This window comes from Poecile atricapillus, chromosome 10, assembly GCF_030490865.1.
Source record: "Poecile atricapillus isolate bPoeAtr1 chromosome 10, bPoeAtr1.hap1, whole genome shotgun sequence".
NCBI lineage: Eukaryota > Metazoa > Chordata > Aves > Passeriformes > Paridae > Poecile > Poecile atricapillus.
Genome location: NC_081258.1, coordinates 20,535,755 through 20,553,067, shown reverse-complemented (window position 1 = coordinate 20,553,067; position 17,313 = coordinate 20,535,755). Strand labels below are relative to the sequence as shown.

General features: G+C 56.5%; 1 protein-coding gene across 2 annotated transcripts in view; it reads right to left on the bottom strand.

Moving 5' to 3' along the window:
• ACSF3 (acyl-CoA synthetase family member 3) overlaps window positions 1-11,699 on the bottom strand; it is a 51,135-nt gene extending 39,436 nt beyond the window's left edge. The window contains exons 1-3 of one of the 2 annotated variants that reach the window (XM_058846352.1): window positions 11,376-11,699; window positions 8,239-8,960; window positions 6,698-6,853 (exon numbers count right to left, since the gene is read on the bottom strand). In XM_058846352.1, coding sequence (XP_058702335.1) covers window positions 6,698-6,853; window positions 8,239-8,960; window positions 11,376-11,502 — 1,005 coding nt within the window. In that variant the 5' untranslated portion in view covers window positions 11,503-11,699. The other variant, XM_058846353.1, reaches the window with a different exon arrangement.
• Window positions 11,700-17,313: the final 5,614 nt, after the last annotated feature.

Below are 17,313 nucleotides of genomic sequence, written 5' to 3'. Positions count from 1 at the left end.
TAAAAAGCCATGGATTGGGGAAGCAAACACAGCACTGTGTGCCAGGGCTGCCAGGCTCTGCAAAGAGGGGAAGCAGCAGCCTTCCAATGGAATATGCTCAGGAGATGGATCAAGATTCCTTTTAAGATAACCAAGGGCTAGAAACAAAAAGTTTCTCACTGCAAGAAAGCAAGAGTTGGAACAGCTTCCCACCAGCAATACCAGCAGTGAATGCTTTGGGTCAGGGCTGCCTGTGCCAGCAGGGAAGTGGGAGACCCAATGTTCCCAAGAGCCTTCCTGTCAGCATGACATTCCTGATTTTCCTCCCCTCCCACTGCTCAAAAGCATATCATGAGCTGGCCAGTGGGATTTTGCCATCATTAAAAGAAAAAAAAAAGGAGAAAATGACACCAGTGGGTACAAAACAAGTGCAGCAAGGCACAGCTGGGAGATTTTTCCCACGTATTTTTCCTGGCACACAGATGGTGAATGAGGAACATAAAAGCTGCTCTAAGGGGTGGTCAGTCCATACAGCAGCTTTCCCAACCAGCCTCCAGACCTGCTAAGATCACCTGAAGGAGGATATGTGAGCAGAGAGGAGGAAAGGCAACAGCTTTTCCCTTTAGAGAGGGAGATGTGCAATGCCATGAACCAGCCAGAAACACCAAACCCAATACCTGGGCATCTTCTCATGCAAAAGGAGAAGAAATGGTGGCAGACCCAGTTCTGTGCGAAACCATGTAAGATTTTGGCTGATAGAAGGTTCCCAAAACCAGCCAGAAGAACTACAAGTTGTAAAGGAAGCAAATATCAGCATGGATTTTTCCATCAGCTCACAAACAGATCACAGCCAGCCCGCGGTGCAGCCTCTATTGACAGACACAACAGCTCCTCTCTTCCATAAAATTATTGTGCCATTTTCAGTTGTAATTGAATCTTTTCAAACCTTTTCAAAACCAACAATGCCTCTAATGCAAGGTTAACTCAGCCCTTTACTTCCCTCTTGCTCGGGGAGATGGGTCTGTGTTTAGCACTGACTGCTGCTGTGTGGGAAGCACCATCGAGGAAAAGGGATGCCGGTGATTTTTGGAATGTCTGTGGGAGCAACAGGGCTGTGGCCAAGCCAGCTGCTTGTTTGGTGAGATCCTGTGCCAAACACAAGGGTGGGAAGCTCCTGTAACTCAACAGCAGCAGCGAAGGGGCTGCAGGACCATGCACACACATACAACACCGAATTATCCTAAAAAAGCAGATGGGCACAAGAGACAGGAGAGCACCAAGGGGAGCTCTGCTCTCTCCCAAGGACTGAGCCTCCAGCACTTCATGACCAATATGCACAGAGAGAAACATTCCTCTCTTCAAAGGGAAATCAGGCCCTCGGTGGCTTCGTCTCATGTTTGTTATAACCCCAAACTGTTTGCGCTCTGTGCGACTCTGGTTTTAATCATTTATTCATCAGCACAGTTTGATGGCCCCTCTGCATTCCAGGCTGAAGCTTTAAAACCCTTCCTATGCTGGAGGCATACTGAAAGGAGCAAGTGCTTTCCCTGGGACCTGGAAATATAAGTAAATATGACAGGCTCTGGTTCCATTTTTTATATTTCCCCACACACATCAAAAGCCATTACTTGGGAACAGATGCTGAGGACAGACGGCAGATCTGGGGAGATGGGGAAGAAAACCTCTAACTTTTTAAAGCCAGGTCTGTGAGAAGTGATCAAACATAATCCATTCACCAGTGACCTGCTCCTCCCTCCACCGACTCCTCTTTGAGTCTGAAATAAAATTACTTCTCTGAAGCCTCCCATTAACAGATGAAAAGACTTTCAAGCTCTCTCCAGCTGAAACTGGATGGGGGCCGTGATCCCCAGCGTGCCTGGATATTGGAGCTCAGGCTCCTCTGCTCGGATTTGCTTTTCTTTTAAAAATAAACCAAAAGAGCTGCCCAGAGTGATGTTTGCAGAAGTGACAGATCCAGGGGAGAGGCTCAGTGCAGTGCACGTTTCTCCTTCCCTGAGGGAACTGCCGAGCCCTGGATCTCCCTGCACAGCCCAGCCAAGGTAGACAGCCCCAGCACCCAGCCCAGCCTGGCTCACACAGAGAACATCAGTGACAAGGACAAAGTTTGCTCCCAGATACTGCACTGGTGCTCCTGGCCTTCAGGAATTCAGGGCTGTGAGCACACGATGCAGCCTCACCCCAGAGCAACACCTCCCACTCATCCTGTGCCAGGTCTGCAGCTCCCTTGTACCACGGGGAAATGGTGCCACGGGGGACAGAACTGCAGGGAAAACTTGTCCTGGATCACACACCACCTCTGGGCACACTGCATTCCTATTTCCCTAAAAAGAAGAGTCCAAACAAGATGATTTTGATGGCTTTGAGTGTGACATTGTAAAACAGGGCATGGTTTTTAGAGGGCTTGCTCCTCGGAGCACCTTAAGTCAGACACGCAGCGAGGCTGGCACTGAAACAGCAGCTCCTGGAACTGCAGGGCAGGAAATCTGCATCTTGGCATGTTTATCATGGAAGGGGTTGCAGGGCACAGCCAGGGCTGTCACTGCACAGGCAGCACATCACAGCTCAAACCTGCCCAGCAGAGCCGAGCGGGCAGCACACGCCACAACTGGGTCACCCGGAGCGGAGATTTCCATCAGCTTCTCCCATCACTCAGCACAGCAGTTTCCTCCTTCAGGTTTTACAGTACTCTTATTTCCCACTCTGCACTAGGAGCTGGAAAACCTCCCAGGATCTGCTCTCGTGTTTATCACTGCAGAGAGCTGGCAGGGAACCTTTTGCCATTAGAACATCTTCCCCTCAAGGCGTGATCAGGGGTGCCCAAGGCAAAGACAAGCTCTTCCTGCCCAAAACGGATCCTCTTTGCCCAAAAACCACAGCACAGGATCCTGTAAACCAGACACTGACCTCACAATTTGCTCCAAAAAGGTCCTGTCCAAGGAGTGCCTGGTCTGGAATGGGGACATCAGTTGTGACTGTCACAGCAAGCACAGGGGACACTTGGCTGCCCTGGGTCTGTCTCCACACTCACTGACACACCACAGGCTGTGCCTGAACTGATGCAGGGAGGGAGTCACTGGGAATGGATGCTCCAGAGGGTGCTTGGTGCAAGGCCTGATGCTCAGAGCCTTCAAAAAGCACTTGGCCAGGAGGAGAAGGCTCACCCTGCACTCCTTCCTTATCAGAGACATTCACTTCTTCTCTTCTGGTCACTAAAATGCACAAAATTCGTACAAACACAGCACTTTTAAAATCCCTACTCCTGGACAAGAAATTCCTACTCCAGCATCTGGGACAGGTCAGCAGCAGCTGAGAAATGCAAAGAGGAACAGAGCAGCTGAGAGAGTAAACTCAGCTTGGGAGCAGGTTACAGAGGGAGGATCCTACAGGGATGCTGAGGCTGCAGCTTGCTCTGGCTCCAGAGGAGGTTTCTGCCCTCCCACTTCTCACCCTTGAAAACCAATAAAACAATAAACCAGTAACACCACAGCCAGCCATGGCAGAACACCCCTCGGGCTCACTGCTGCTCTCCTGCCTGCTCCATACCCACCTGTGCTGAGAAGTCTCCCCACCAGCCATCCCTGCCATTCCCAATCCCAGAAACACAGACAGGAGCACTGGATGCCATGGGCTGCCTGTGAAGACACTGCACCCCAAGGAGCACAGGCACCAGAGGACTCGGTACATCATGTACAAGTTGACTAATTCTGGAAACTAAGGGTCCATTTATAAACCCTTTATTAATAAATGATTAATAGATGCAGCCATATTTTTTAATAACTTGCAATAAAAAAATGCTACGAAAAGCTTAAGCAAGACAGTCTTAACAGATGGTGCTATAAAGTGAATTATAACATGTACAGTAGCTAGTGCAGCGTAATGGATGTCCTCATTTAATAAAAAGAATCTGATTTTATGCAGCAACTTTCACGCTTGAGGCACCTCAGCACACTTTAATGAGTCCTCGTGGCCTCAGCAGTAGCCATGGACATCAGATGCTGTTGTAGTGAGAGGAAGGATGTTGGTCAGGACACCAGGGCCACTCCACAGTCCTGATTTTTAACCTTGCCTTGGACAGCTCCCAAAAACAGACGTAAAAGTCTGAAAGCTGCCACCTCCTACCCCTGCACGGCGGGGAACAACAAGCAAGCCACGGTCTGGGGCTGGGAATGTCTTCTCAGGGGAAAAAAAAAGAAAAAAAAGAGCATTATTCCCACCACCAAAACCAGACTGCCATCTGTATCCACGACTATAAGGCACGCCGCAAATTATGTAATTTAATAAACACTGTAATAATAAAGTATTTATTTTGTATAATGAAGTGTTAGTGATTAGAAACCAAACACACATCGGGCGTGCTGCTGCGGTTTCTCTTGAACCTTTGCCAGTATCACTCAAGGCTAAATATGTCTGCAGCAGGTTGAGAGTAAGTTCCTTGCCTTGTTTTGATCAGCCTGTCAAGTGTTTTAGCTGCCAGTCGAGTTTCTTTATATCACACTATAATTGGCTGCTTTCTCAAGGTGCAGCCAAGGAAAAAAAGCACACGGCAAAACTCAGGCTCCTTTGGCAAAATCCTCCAGTGCTGCTTTGCTGCAAGCTGATTTCAGTAGCAAAGGGCACTTTGTAAACAGCTGGTGAAAATAGAGTGGAACTGAAAGGCAGCTTGCAATAAACTCCAGGAGAAAGCCTTATTTACCCTCCCGTGCTCGCTTTGGAGTGTCGATCAAACCACTTGCAGCTCCCGGGGGAGGCCCTCGGAAAAATAACGGGAATAAAAGAAAGGGGAGAAGCAAATGCCATCCGTGCACCTGAGAGCCCTGCCCTGTGCCCTGCCAGCCCTGCCCAAGCTCCAGGGTCACACCCTGAGAGCCCTGCCCGGTGGCACATCTGGAAACAGCTGTGATCACAGCAGCCACGAGGAGGGGGGTCCCGCTCCCCCCATCCCTCAACGTCAGCTCATCGATTCGCAGATGTGGGGAGAGAGCAGAGGAAAACGCAAGGCTACGAGGGAGCATCAATCACTGGTGGCACAGGATGTGGAGCACCGCGCCCTCCAGAGGCTCTGCTCCATCCTCAGCACCGGCCCCGCCTCTCAGCGGCACCTCCAGCGCTGCTCCGGCTGCACCCCGAGCCTTTGGGGTCACCCTAAAGTCGGGGAGGACAATTTGGCACCTATCATCCGTGTGAAAGCACAGGCTGTGGCAGCCAGGGCTCTTCCTGCCTTCTACCACAGCATCCTAGCAATTCACTCTGAACGCAGAGCTGCTCTGCTGGGATTCTGGGGCTGTCCCCCCAGAAAGGATCAGTGCTCAGGTGTCAGAGCCATCCTGACAGAAGAAGGAAGTGTGCATTTTCTGTGGCTGCTGCTCTGAGAAGCAGAAATGAGCCATGAAGAATCACCCGGTCAGAGCTGGGCCCGCCCTCGCCTGGCAGCAGCACAGCCAGAGGGTTCCAGGTGTGTCCCACACCTGTGCACTTTGTCCTTTCCACGGGACAAGCCTTCCCAGCATGTGGATAAACATGGAGACATGGACAGGGAGAGCAGCCCGGGCACTTACCCAGCACAAGCTCCTTTGGCTTTCCCAGGGAGCTCTGCAGTGACAGCACACTCGTGCTCTGAATGGCAGCAGCACCTGAAAACCCAACTGTCCCCTCACAGTGACACTGCAGCCACCCCCCAGGACACTGGGAGACGTGGATGGACACACCCTGCATCCCAGGGGCTGGGAAATGTAGAACTTGTTCCACCTTTAGTGCTGCCTGTCCCTTTCCTTCCCCCCTTTCCACGGTGTGCCGCTGCCACAGGGAACAAAGAGAAGCAGAACACTGGCACTGGTGTTTCCTGGCTCAGATAGAAAACAACATTATAAGAGCATCATTCCAGTAAGGTTTCCCTCCTGCCACTTTTCTTAAAAGCTACATGAAGGTCTGGTTCTGCAAACTCTCTCTCACATCACTGAGTCCAACCCAGCTCTGTTAACTCTTGTTTTTCCACAGAGGAAGAACCATCTTTCCACATAAGAGAGGAAAACCAGGCTTCCCTTACCTGGGCTGCAAAAAACTCCAAAGGCTGTGTTCTGTCATGTAATGCAATATAAAACACTAAGGATGAAGGTCTGGAAGGGGAAAATTTGGAAGGGACTGCCCAGGGAGGTGGTGGAGCCCTTGGCCCTGGAGATGTCCAAGGAATGACTGGATGTGGCACTCAGTGCTCTGGGCTGGGTGACAAAGTGGGGATTGGCCACAGGGTGGACTTGGTGACCTTGAAGGTCTTTTCCAGCCTCAGTGTTTTGGGGATTCTGGGAAATGCAAATCACTAAAAAATTCAGCAAGCAGCACACCACTAACACACAAGAGAAAATCCAGTATTTTCACCTTTCTTGGCACTAAAATATAAAAATCCACAACCCTAATTCTGGATGGAAATGCTCTCGGTGGGCACGTAGAAGGGTCCACCCAACCCCAGCCAGACCCCAGAGCAGGGCTGGGAGGGCAAGCAGCATTCCCATTCCAACATCACATGAGCTGCACCCTCTGGAAGAGCACATTTACCCTGGGCTGAGCACCCAACCAACCCACTTTGCTGTCAACCACACACAGCCAGTGGCTAAAGGGGCTGGAATTCTTTAGGAATTTGTTCCCAGAGTTGTTCTGAGTGCAGTGCCCGGGGTTCTGCTGTTTGTTTTCCCCCTGGGCTCACCATCTCAGCGCTGAATTCCGGGAACATGATGCAGGTGGCTCCCACCCACAGCGGGCACAGCAGCTTATTGATCACCCCGTGGACGTGGTGCAGAGGCAGCACGTGCAGGATCACATCCTCCTTCTTCCACTCCCACTTCTCAACCAGCCCCGTGGTCTGCAGAGGAAAACAAACAGCACGGCCTTAGGGCAGAGAGAAAGATCCTCCCGCGGTATCCCTGAGTTAATCAGCCCCCAGACCCCCTGGCAGGAATTCCAGGCCTATCTGGGCACAAAATCATTCCCCTAGGATCAGCAGAACAGCAGAACACAAGAGGAACACCTTCAGCATCCTGTCAGGATGCGTCTTTAAATCAGCAAAGCCCTTCCTTGTTTCTGAGAAATATCAACAATGATTTTAAGTAGGACATACAAAAATATTAATCTGCTGCTGCACATGCAGATTTGGCAGAAACAGTAATCAAAAAGCTAATTTTCCCAGAATTCTGTTGCCATAGTTAGGACACTGATGACATCAGGCTTTTAGCACCTGTAAGGGATAATCAGTAGGAGCAGGAAATCGCTGATAAATAGAAAGCAGGTTTCATGTTAGTAAAAATTATGGGAGTATCAAGCTTCCAAAACACTCTGCTCTGAAGGGATAATTATCTGAAGGGATAATTATCAGGTTTCTGGGTCAACAATGCCCTTCAGAGCCCAGTGCTGGCAACTGCAAAGCTTATTTCCAGCCACCTAAAAATAAGAAAAGCATCTGAACAGTGGAATTTAGTCGTGTCCCTCACAACCCTCTTCCACAGGGCAGGGAGCAGCTTTTAGGATTCCTGCAGGACAACACAAAGGATGGGGACTGCTCAGGCCACCCCCCAAATAATCAGCATGTTTGTAAGGGAACAGATTCTTTGCCCAATATAGCCAAGCCCTGACTCCATCCATCAAGGCTTTCATTCCTGTTGGGACGCTGCGGGATCCGAGCACCCGGAGCAGAGGCAGCTCTCGGAGGCATCCCTGCATTCCCTGCCCTCCTTCCCTAATGGCAGCAGTCTGGCAGTTGCAGGCACTGATAACCAAGTGGTGAGGTAGTCAGCAGGCTTATTCAAACTTTTAATTCCTTTTGGCTCCGAGAGCTAATGGATTTTTTTGCCTTGGGGATACAGAGCTGAATAATGCACAGGCTTCACACAGCACTGGGCTGGGCTGAGATATTTTCCAATTAGGAGCAAAGATTCTCTCCTAGTCAGAGGGTAGAAAAGCAAACTGCAAAGAAATCAGGTTTTTTACAACAGGTTTCATCCCTTCTGCTTTCCAGGAAAGAGGAGAATCCACCTGCCTCGGGATGCAGCTGCAGCATGAACAGGCCAAGGTTTAGAGCCTCACACGCTGCTGTGTGTTCACCTTCCAAACGTGTGGGACCCTGCAGCTGCAGCCCCAGAGCTCTCTGCAGGAATTTGGCAGGGGAAAGGTATTTGCAACCCCAAATCCCCTCCAGATTCCAAGACTCTGTACCTTGGCACAAGTCTGGGGGGGGGGGACAGCAGCACTCACCACAGCCTGCACGTTCTGGTGGGTGCTGAGGACACCCTTGGGCCTCCCCGTTGTCCCGCTGGTGTAGATGATCATGGCTCCTCTGTCCTTCCATGAGGAACAGCTTGGCAAGGGCCCCTCCTGTGTGGCTGCAGGGCTCATGGATCCATCACCACCAGACCTGGGAAGTGGCAGCACAGGGACTCCCAGTTTCTTGGCACTGGGGGTTATTTTCCCCACGAATTCCTCAGCTGCGATGAGCAGGGCGCTCTGGGAATCCTGGATCACGTATTCCAGTTCAGGCACGGGGTGTTTCCTGTACAGGGGCACTGCTATGCCCCCACTCATCCACGAAGCCCACTGGGCCACCACGTAGGAGGCATCATTGGGGCACAGAAAGGAGATCCTCTCTTCCTTCAGGTCCCTGCTGGGGCACTCCAGGACCCTGCAGATCTCCTGGGATAAGCGGAGGCTGCGGCTGAGCAGGTCCCTGTACGTGTGCTCCCCGTTCTGGTCAATGATGGCCACTTTGTCCCCAAAAGCCGGAGCCCTGGTGAACACAGGGGTGATGTCACTGCTGCAGGTGGCCCAGGCTGTGTGCAGAGCCCTGTGGGGACAGCCAGCCCTCTTCCCATCCCATCTGCAGTGGGACAGGTCCCGGAGGAGGCAGCGGAGGGGCCGACACACCTGGGGGAAGAGCAGGGGGAGCAGCATCCCGCCAGCACGGCCAGGCTGAAGCAATTCTGCAGAAAGCAATGATGGGAACACATCAACAGAGACAGGGATCACCCAGGGGGTTATTCCCACCCAGGAAAAGTGGCAGCCCTCATTTGAATAATACCCACTGTATTATTTATGTCCCTGCCTCAGAGTGCCACATCCTGGGCAGCCTGAGCATCCCTGGGTCCTGCCACGATGGAGCAGGAGGCAGAGACCCTTCCCTGCACAGCCTCTGATCCCTAAAATCCAGCTAATTGCAATGATGAACCAGCTTCCATAGAATCCCAGCATGGTTTGTGTTGGAAGGGACCTCAAAGCCCATCCAGCTCCACCCCCTGCCATGGGCAGGAACACCTTCCAATGTCCCCTGGCAGGCAGGGGGTGAAACGAGATGGGCTTTAAGGTCCTTTCCAAGCCAAACCATTCCATGGTTCTGTGAAGAATCCTAAACCCCTCTGCACAGCCTGGAGCACCCTCTCCATACAGCAACGGCGAGCAGAGAGGAGAGGACAGGGCTGTGGCAGGAGAGAGGGATTTGCTGCACAGAATCCAATCAGCACCAAACCATCCCCAGAGAGATTCCATGACAAGAGGAAGCAGCCAAAGGATGACAAGCTCTCACTCTGCGAGAGCGTCCGTGACACTTCCTTGACGCTGGCAATAACAACCTGATTTTTCCCATTTTTTTTTTATAAATGCCTATTAGTGGAGCAGCTCAGCTCCAAGAGCCTCCCAGCCCAGCTTCCCACTGTGGGGAGGAGCTGGAACAAAGGGAAGAGCTGGCCAGGGCTGCCCTCAGCTCAGGCTGCACAAGAGTTTATTTTCTGTGAACGCTGCGGTCTCTCCCCTCCACCTTCGAAGCATTTCCCCACCCAGACACTGGCCCTGCTCAGATTTTCTTTTGCAAATCAACCTCGATTTCTGCTTCTGCAAAACAAGCTTGTGATTTAGGGTGGAAACATCTGGGGGAGCAGAGAGGTTTCAGCCCCAGAGCGGGGTGACCGTGGGAACTCCTGATATTTGCCACCAGCATGGAAAAAAACAAAGCAGCTCAAGGCAGAGCTCGTGTGACGTCTTTGCACTGCTCTGGAGAGACTAAAACGTAAAAACCCGACCTAATTCACAGCCTAAACTGAACCTGTGGCCTTGGCAAGGTGTCAATGCCCTGAGCATTAAGAGGGGCATGAACTGGAAGCTGTGTTTGCCCAGGAGCAGCGTGGCTGATGCTCTCAGTGCTCTCACTGTTCCTCCAGCTCCTTCCAAAAATCAAATTACCCCATTCCCACCAGTCTGTGTTTAATGGAGCAATTAACAGCTGCACCTTCAGCCAGGCCTGGGAATGCTGGCTCCAGAGAGCTGGGGATGTGTGCAGACACTCTGGGCACAGGGAAGTAAATCCAGGGGCTGTTTCCATCCCCTCCCGTTGCTCAGAGTGCCACAAAGTCTGGCACAGCACACCTGGAAACAAAGTCTGTCCCAAGAGCCCAAGGGAAGGTGGTGGTAGTGCAGAGATGTGGCTCTGCTGCCTTGGAAGGTTCAAATCCCCCTGGAAGGGAAAATCCAAGTCCTCCTCCTCAGGCTGAAGATTTGAAAGCAGCTGGAGGGCTCTCGCCAGCTCCCAGCACAACAAAACCAGTGCAAACTGGGAGCTGCACAGCCCTGTGCACTTTGTGCAGCCCCCTGTGCACCTTCTGAGCATAAAGGGCATCAAATGCATCCCCAGCTGTGAGTGTGTCAGTGCCAGTGTGAGTCTGACCTGCAGGATTCCACCCTTTCCTCATTTACAGCCATGGCAATACCTGGGATTCCTGGCTGTTTCTGCAACAGAGATAAAAAAATACTTTATTCTTATAAAAAAAATTAAAAATATATTTTATTGTAAAATCATAAAGTAACTAAGAGAAACAGACTTGGAAAAGGTATCAAATAATGCCAGGGATGCTGACTGTTCTGCCCTTCTCACAAAGCAAAAAATAGGGAAAGTTTTGGATTGGACAGCAGCTTAAAGCCCATCCAGTGTCACCTCCCCCTGTCCCAGGTGCTCCAAGCCCCAATGTCCAGCCTGGCCCTGGACACTGCCAGGGATCCGGGGGCAGCCACAGCTGGGAGGGCCTCCCCACCCTCAGGGCTTTATTCTTCTCTCATTCCGGAACGGATCCCACCCTCCTGCCCGCAGCCTACTCACGGCACATCCCAGAGCAGGAATAGGAAAAATCCTCGCCCTGCGATTCCCGAGGAACCGCGACCACGGACGCGCCCCCGCCGCGGGCCTCGCAGCCAGCGGGGAATCAGGGCCGGGTCCGAGCGCACCGGGCCGAGGGCAGCAGGCCCCGGCTCGCTCTGCCTTTGGGATACCCCGGGGCCGTTCCGGGGCCATCCCGGGGCCGTTCTGGGCCCGTCCCAGCCCCGCCGCCTCCCGCAGCCCCGCGGGGCCTCACCTGCCGCTGGGGGGCCGGTCCGGCCGCGAACAGCTCCGGCGGGAACGCTGCGCCGCGAGCCGAACGTTCCGCGCACGGATGTTCCGCCACACCGCTCCGGGTTTGCTGGGATTTGGCCCCAAAACATCCACGGGGGGCTGGGCCGGGTGGCAGCGGGGGTGACTGTCCCTGCAGCCCCCCCGGAGCGTCACCAGTGTCCTCGGGTGTCACGGCGGGCGTGTGGGATGGTGTGGCGCTCCATCTCCGCCCTGCGGGCCCTGGGGCCATGGGCCTCGTCTGCAGCGTTCCGGGATTCGGGGAAAGGTTCAAGGATGGCCTGGACTCGTGGAACCTTAACATGGACATCCCAGGGATGCAGAGACCCCAGAGACGCACCTTGGGGACACCCAGATTCCCTGGGGCCACACAGGGATGGCAGGGAGGCACATGGCACACCATGGCCAGGCCCTGCTCCGCGCTGGAGACGAGGTTCTGTGGCTGTGTGCGGTGAGCTGTGAAGCGGCACGGCCGGGGTGACCCCCACCCACCTCCCCAGCTGTGTTTCCACCTCCCCAGCTGTGTTTCCACCTCCCCAGCTGTGTTTCCACCGGGGCTCGGCCGCAGCCCGCGAGGTTCAGCGGGGTGGGAGCGGAAACGCGGCCGGGATCCCAGTGCTGGTGGGGAGAGCAGCCAGTGCTCCTGCACGGGCCCAGCTCCATCATGGCACGGCTCCCTCATCATGGCACGGCTCCCTCATCATGGCACAGCTCCTTCATCATGGCACAGCCCTGCATGGCACGGCTCCCTCATCATGGCACAGCTCCTTCGTCATGGCACAGCTCTGCACAGCCCCAGCTCCATCATGGCACGGCTCCCTCATCATGGCACGGCTCCCTCATCATGGCACAGCTCTGCACCGCCCCGGCTCCATCATGGCACGGCTCCCTCATCATGGCACAGCTCCCTCATCATGGCACAGCTCCTTCATCATGGCACAGCTCTCCATGGCACAGCTCCCTCATCATGGCACAGCTCCCTCATCATGGCACAGCTCTGCACAGCCCCAGCTCCATCATGGCACGGCTCCCTCATCATGGCACGGCTCCCTCATCATGGCACGGCTCCCTCATCATGGCACAGTTCCCTTCTCATGGCACAGCTCTCCATGGCACGGCTCCCTTCTCATGGCACAGCTCTGCATGGCACAGCTCTCTCCTCATGGCACAGCTCTCCATGCACAGCTCTCTGTGGCAGAGCTCCCCACAGCACAGCTCCCTTCCCACTCCATCCCCATCTCTGTGGTCCCCATGGCACAGATCCTTCTGTGTCTCTCAGCTGTGGCCCAGCTCCATCCCCACGGCTCAGCCCTGTCCCCATTTCCTCCTCACTGCACACTCCCCATCCCACAGCTCCTTCCCCAATTCCTCCCCATCCCACACCTCCTTCCTCAGTTCCCCCATCCCACAGCTCCTTCCCCAATTCCCCCCATCCCACACCTCCTTCCTCAGTTCCTCCCCATCCCACACCTCCTTCCTCAGTTCCTCCCCATCCCACACCTCCTTCCTCAGTTCCTCCCCATCCCACACCTCCTTCCTCAGTTCCCCCATCCCACACCTCCTTCCTCAGTTCCCCCCCATCCCACACCTCCTTCCCCAATTCCCCCCATCCCACACCTCCTTCCTCAGTTCCTCCCCATCCCACAGCTCCTTCCTCAGTTCCTCCCCATGCCACAGCTCCTTCCTCAGTTCCCCCATCCCACACCTCCTTCCTCAGTTCCCCCATCCCACACCTCCTTCCTCAGTTCCCCCCCATCCCACACCTCCTTCCCCAATTCCCCCCATCCCACACCTCCTTCCTCAGTTCCTCCCCATCCCACAGCTCCTTCCTCAGTTCCTCCCCATGCCACAGCTGTGTCCCCATTGTGCAGCTCTCACACCGTTCCCATTTTACACCCCGTTCTCTCTCCCCACCACCCACCAGCCCCGTTCAGAGCTGCTGCCGGAGGCTCCCAACACTCCCAGCAGCTCCAGGTGGCCCCAGTGCCAGCAGGTGCCACCTCACTGCAGGTGTGCCCAGCCCTGCCACCCCCAGTGTCCCTGTGCACCCTCCCGTGTGCCAGCAGGTCCCCGCAGGGATGAGCCCCCTCCGCGGGTGTGGGGGGGTTCCAGCACCCCCGTGGTGCCGCAGGGACTGGCAGGGACAGCACACACGTGCTGGGGACAGAGCTGGGACATCCCGGGATGTGCCAGGAGCGGCTTCCCGCCCCGTGGGGGTGACAGGACCGTGCTCCCCACCATGGTGGCAGGCCAGCTGGCCGTGTGCACGGCAGATGTCACCCCAGCCACCCTCTGCCGCTCCGGCCCCCGGCACCTGGTGCCCAGCGGCCATCTGGAGCCCGCCACATCCCCGGAGACGATGCTCAGCCGCGGTCACTGCCCTCCAGGCCGGGACTGTGGGGCTGCAGGCTGCTCCCGGGGCCGGGAGGGGCCGGGAGGAGCCGTGGGGACTCTCCCGGAGAGAGGGAAGGAGCAGCTCCCCATCTGCATCGGGGAGGGGACAGTCCAGATGTGCCCTCACAGCTGGAGCAGAACCCGAGAGCCGGCTGCAGCACAGCCCTGCCCACCCACAGACCCCCGGCCTCGGCTGCTGCCATGGTCCCCGGGGCACTGCGCTGTCCCCAAGCTGCCACCACGGCTTCTCAGGTCCCTCCCCGCAGCCCGCACCAGCAGGAGGCTTTTCCGCCTGCCCTCCCCGCCTTGCTCAGCTCGGTGATTAATTATGGATCCAGCAGAAAGCTTTTATTACGCTGGAGTTTACTTGTGGCACATCCGTATTTATTAAAGAAAAAAAAAATAAAAGGAAAGTAATTACTGGGGTGGTGTAAACACCACAAACACTCTGCTGGGCTGTGGGAATGCTCAGGGTGACTGCGAGCTCATCCCACGGCTCTGTGGTGGGGTGGGATGGGATGGGATGGGATGGGATGGGATGGGATGGGATGGGATGGGATGGGATGGGATGGGATGGGATGGGATGGGATGGGATGGGGGCACTGGCAGTTTCCACTGCTTGGAGTGAAGATGCAGCACAGCAAGGTGGGAGCCTGCCCATCCCCACTGGGACACCCCAAAACCATGGGGAGTGTGTCCCTATCCCCATCCTGCCCCAGCCCGAGGAAGGACAGAGCCAGAGCAGCGCCGGGGTCCCCGATGGCTGCCCAGGAGGGTGTTGTAAACAAGGAGCAGTGAAATGTTTGATCCGCATCCATCTGCTGGCCCCTAATCCCCCACCTCACCACTTCCCAGCCTCCCTAAGCTGCTCCCCGCCAGGCAGCGGAAGGTCAGCAGGGGGTGCTGGCCCTGTCCCCTGCCCACGTGGCACCGCGACACTGCTCTATTGTGACAGAAAGCAGACTGAGCATCCCCATTCCAGGCTTTAACCCTGTGCTGCTGCTCCCAGGGCGGATGGCAGGGACAAAATCTCCCTCTGTTTCCCTCCGTGGTTGAGAGGTTCCCCCCTTGCCCACATCCCTCCCAGAAGGAGCATCCCTTCCCTCCCTGCTGCAGCCGCTGCGGGCCCGCTCTGTCCCCAGGGGCCCGCAGGGGACACGATTGCCATGGGGACTCCCCGGGGACGGGAGCAGCTCCGAGCTGCTCGCCGTGAAGTGCAGCCCTAAGTGGCTCCTGCGTCACGTGGCGAGGATAAGTGCAAAATGGCCCTATTATGATAATTGCCCGGAATTATGATTGATGGAGATTAGCTGCTTATTTGAGGAAATGGCAGGCGCACGTGTGACACGAGCAGGCCGGGGACAGCCACCGGGCCACGGGGGCACGGGGCACGGCGGGATGGCTCCGGGAATATTCTTGTGGCACACGCAGTCACTGCCATCCCAGGAGCTGCCACATCCACGGCCTGGCATGTGCCACCACCCAGGGACAGTGGGTGAAGCGTGGCAGGAGGATGGGAAGGGTCGGTGTGACCCACTCACACCTCGTCCTACCCCATGGAGGGCTCCTGGCTCCTCCTGCCAGCTCCATTAAACATCCCTAATTGGGGGTAAAGCTGTCAACCAGGGATGGCCGCAGCTCTCTGTGTGCTCCTGGTGCCTGGCCCAGCACCCCTGTCCCTCCCAGTGAATGTGGCTCCCAGTAAATGAGCGATTTTGGGAGAAACTGAGCAGGAACTGGGCTGTTCCCCATCACCTGCCTGGCGATTCCCATCCACGTCCCTTGGCCTTAGGGGCCCTCTGAAGGCATTGGCAGCAGGAGCATCCAAGCTCCGGTGGAGGCACAAGCCACGTACCCACTTCTATCTACAAAAAAGACACCCAAGCCAGGAGTTTTGGGAAGAAAAGCCAGAAAAGCAGGGTTGGCTGTTACGCCCATGGCTGGCCAGGATGGAGCCATGGCACGAGCGAACCGCCGGGGCCAGGATTTTGGCACAAGTTGGGGCTGCTCTGTTGCACAAGGCTGAGACGGCCGTGCCAGGTGACACACGGCCAGAGGGCACCCCAAAACCCCCACCCATCGCCAGAAGTCCCTCCTCCGCTCTCCCCTTCCCAATTTCCCGGGCCCCCCTATGCAGCAGACGGATGCTGGGTAAGAGGTGTGTCTGTGGGAGCCGTCCTCGCCACGCAGCATCGCCGGTCTGCGGCGGCGCTTGCCATCCCTGCCATGGGCTTTCCCGACTGGGCTGGGGGCACAACTTGGGACAGACGGGGCTGAGCCTCTCCACGCCACGCCGGCACCGTGGACGGGCTCCGGAGCCTCCGCCGAGGGACGAGGACGTCGCCCAGCTGGCCTTGGCGAAGGGAAGGGGTCCCTGGTGGGTCCCCGCCACCGGGCACGGCGAAGCCAACTCCTTTCTCTGCCTTCTCCCCTTTTCCTCCCCCCATTTGGCATTTGGCAGCGGAGCCGTGGCGGCGGCTGGGGCGCGCAGTGCCGGGGAAGGGCTGCCAAGCCTCGGCAGCCCCCCGCGGCCCCCCGGCCCCCCGTGCCAAGGCTGGTGGCTGGCAGAAGGGCTGCCTGCGCCTGGCAGGGCTCCGTCAGCTGCGGGAGGATCCCTGTGCCGCGCTCGCTGCCAATTTCCCTGCGAGCTGGCACCGCAGGCGGCTCCGGAGGCACCGGCAGAGAAGGCTGGGGAGGACGGATTGTGAAAGGGAGAGAGAGGGAAAAAAAAAAAAAAAATAATGGACACATGCCATCGCTGGAGCGGCGAGGCTGCCAAAACGCCAGCAGGCAGCGGGGGCCAAAACCCACCGGCGGCGGAGAGGAGGCTCTGGCAGCGCGTCCCGGCGTGGGCACATGGAGGACGGGCGGCGTGGAGGAGGCACGGCGTGGCCGAGGCAGGACGGGCGGCAGCCGGAGGAGCCGCAGAGGACAGAGGTATTTGCCTTCGTTTTGCAGGGTGTGCGTGTGCGTGCATGTGTCTGCGCCAGGCTGCGCATCCCGGCCGGCTCCGCTCCGCGCAGCCTGCCCGCGGCCTCCCTGTCCTTCCCTCCATCTCCTGCCTGTCCTTCCCTCCATCTCCTGCCTGTCCTTCCCTCCACCTCCTGCCTGGCCTGTCCCGCCGTCCGTCCCTGCCCGCAGCGCTGCCTGGCACGGGCGGTCACAGTGCCGGGCTCGCCGTGGGGCTGCACGGAGGCTCTGCCGCACGCGGGGCCGGCCAGCGAGGTTGTGGCTTTGTGTGGCTTTGTGGGCTTTGTCTGCCGGCGGCGGAGGGGCCGGGGCTGGCGAGGCTGCAGGAAGGGAGGTGCGAGCCAAAGTCCTGCCACCAGCAGTGCTGGCACGTGGGAAATGCGCCCTGCTCCCAGCCCGGGGCTGCCCCGGAGCACAGCCTGGTGCCTGGGTGAGAAGGAGAAAGGGAGGGTGGGCAGGGATCCCCCAAACCCATCACCATGCTGGGGAAGAGGAGGGAAGGGCAGGATTGCAGGGCAGCAGGAAGCTCGTGGTGCCAT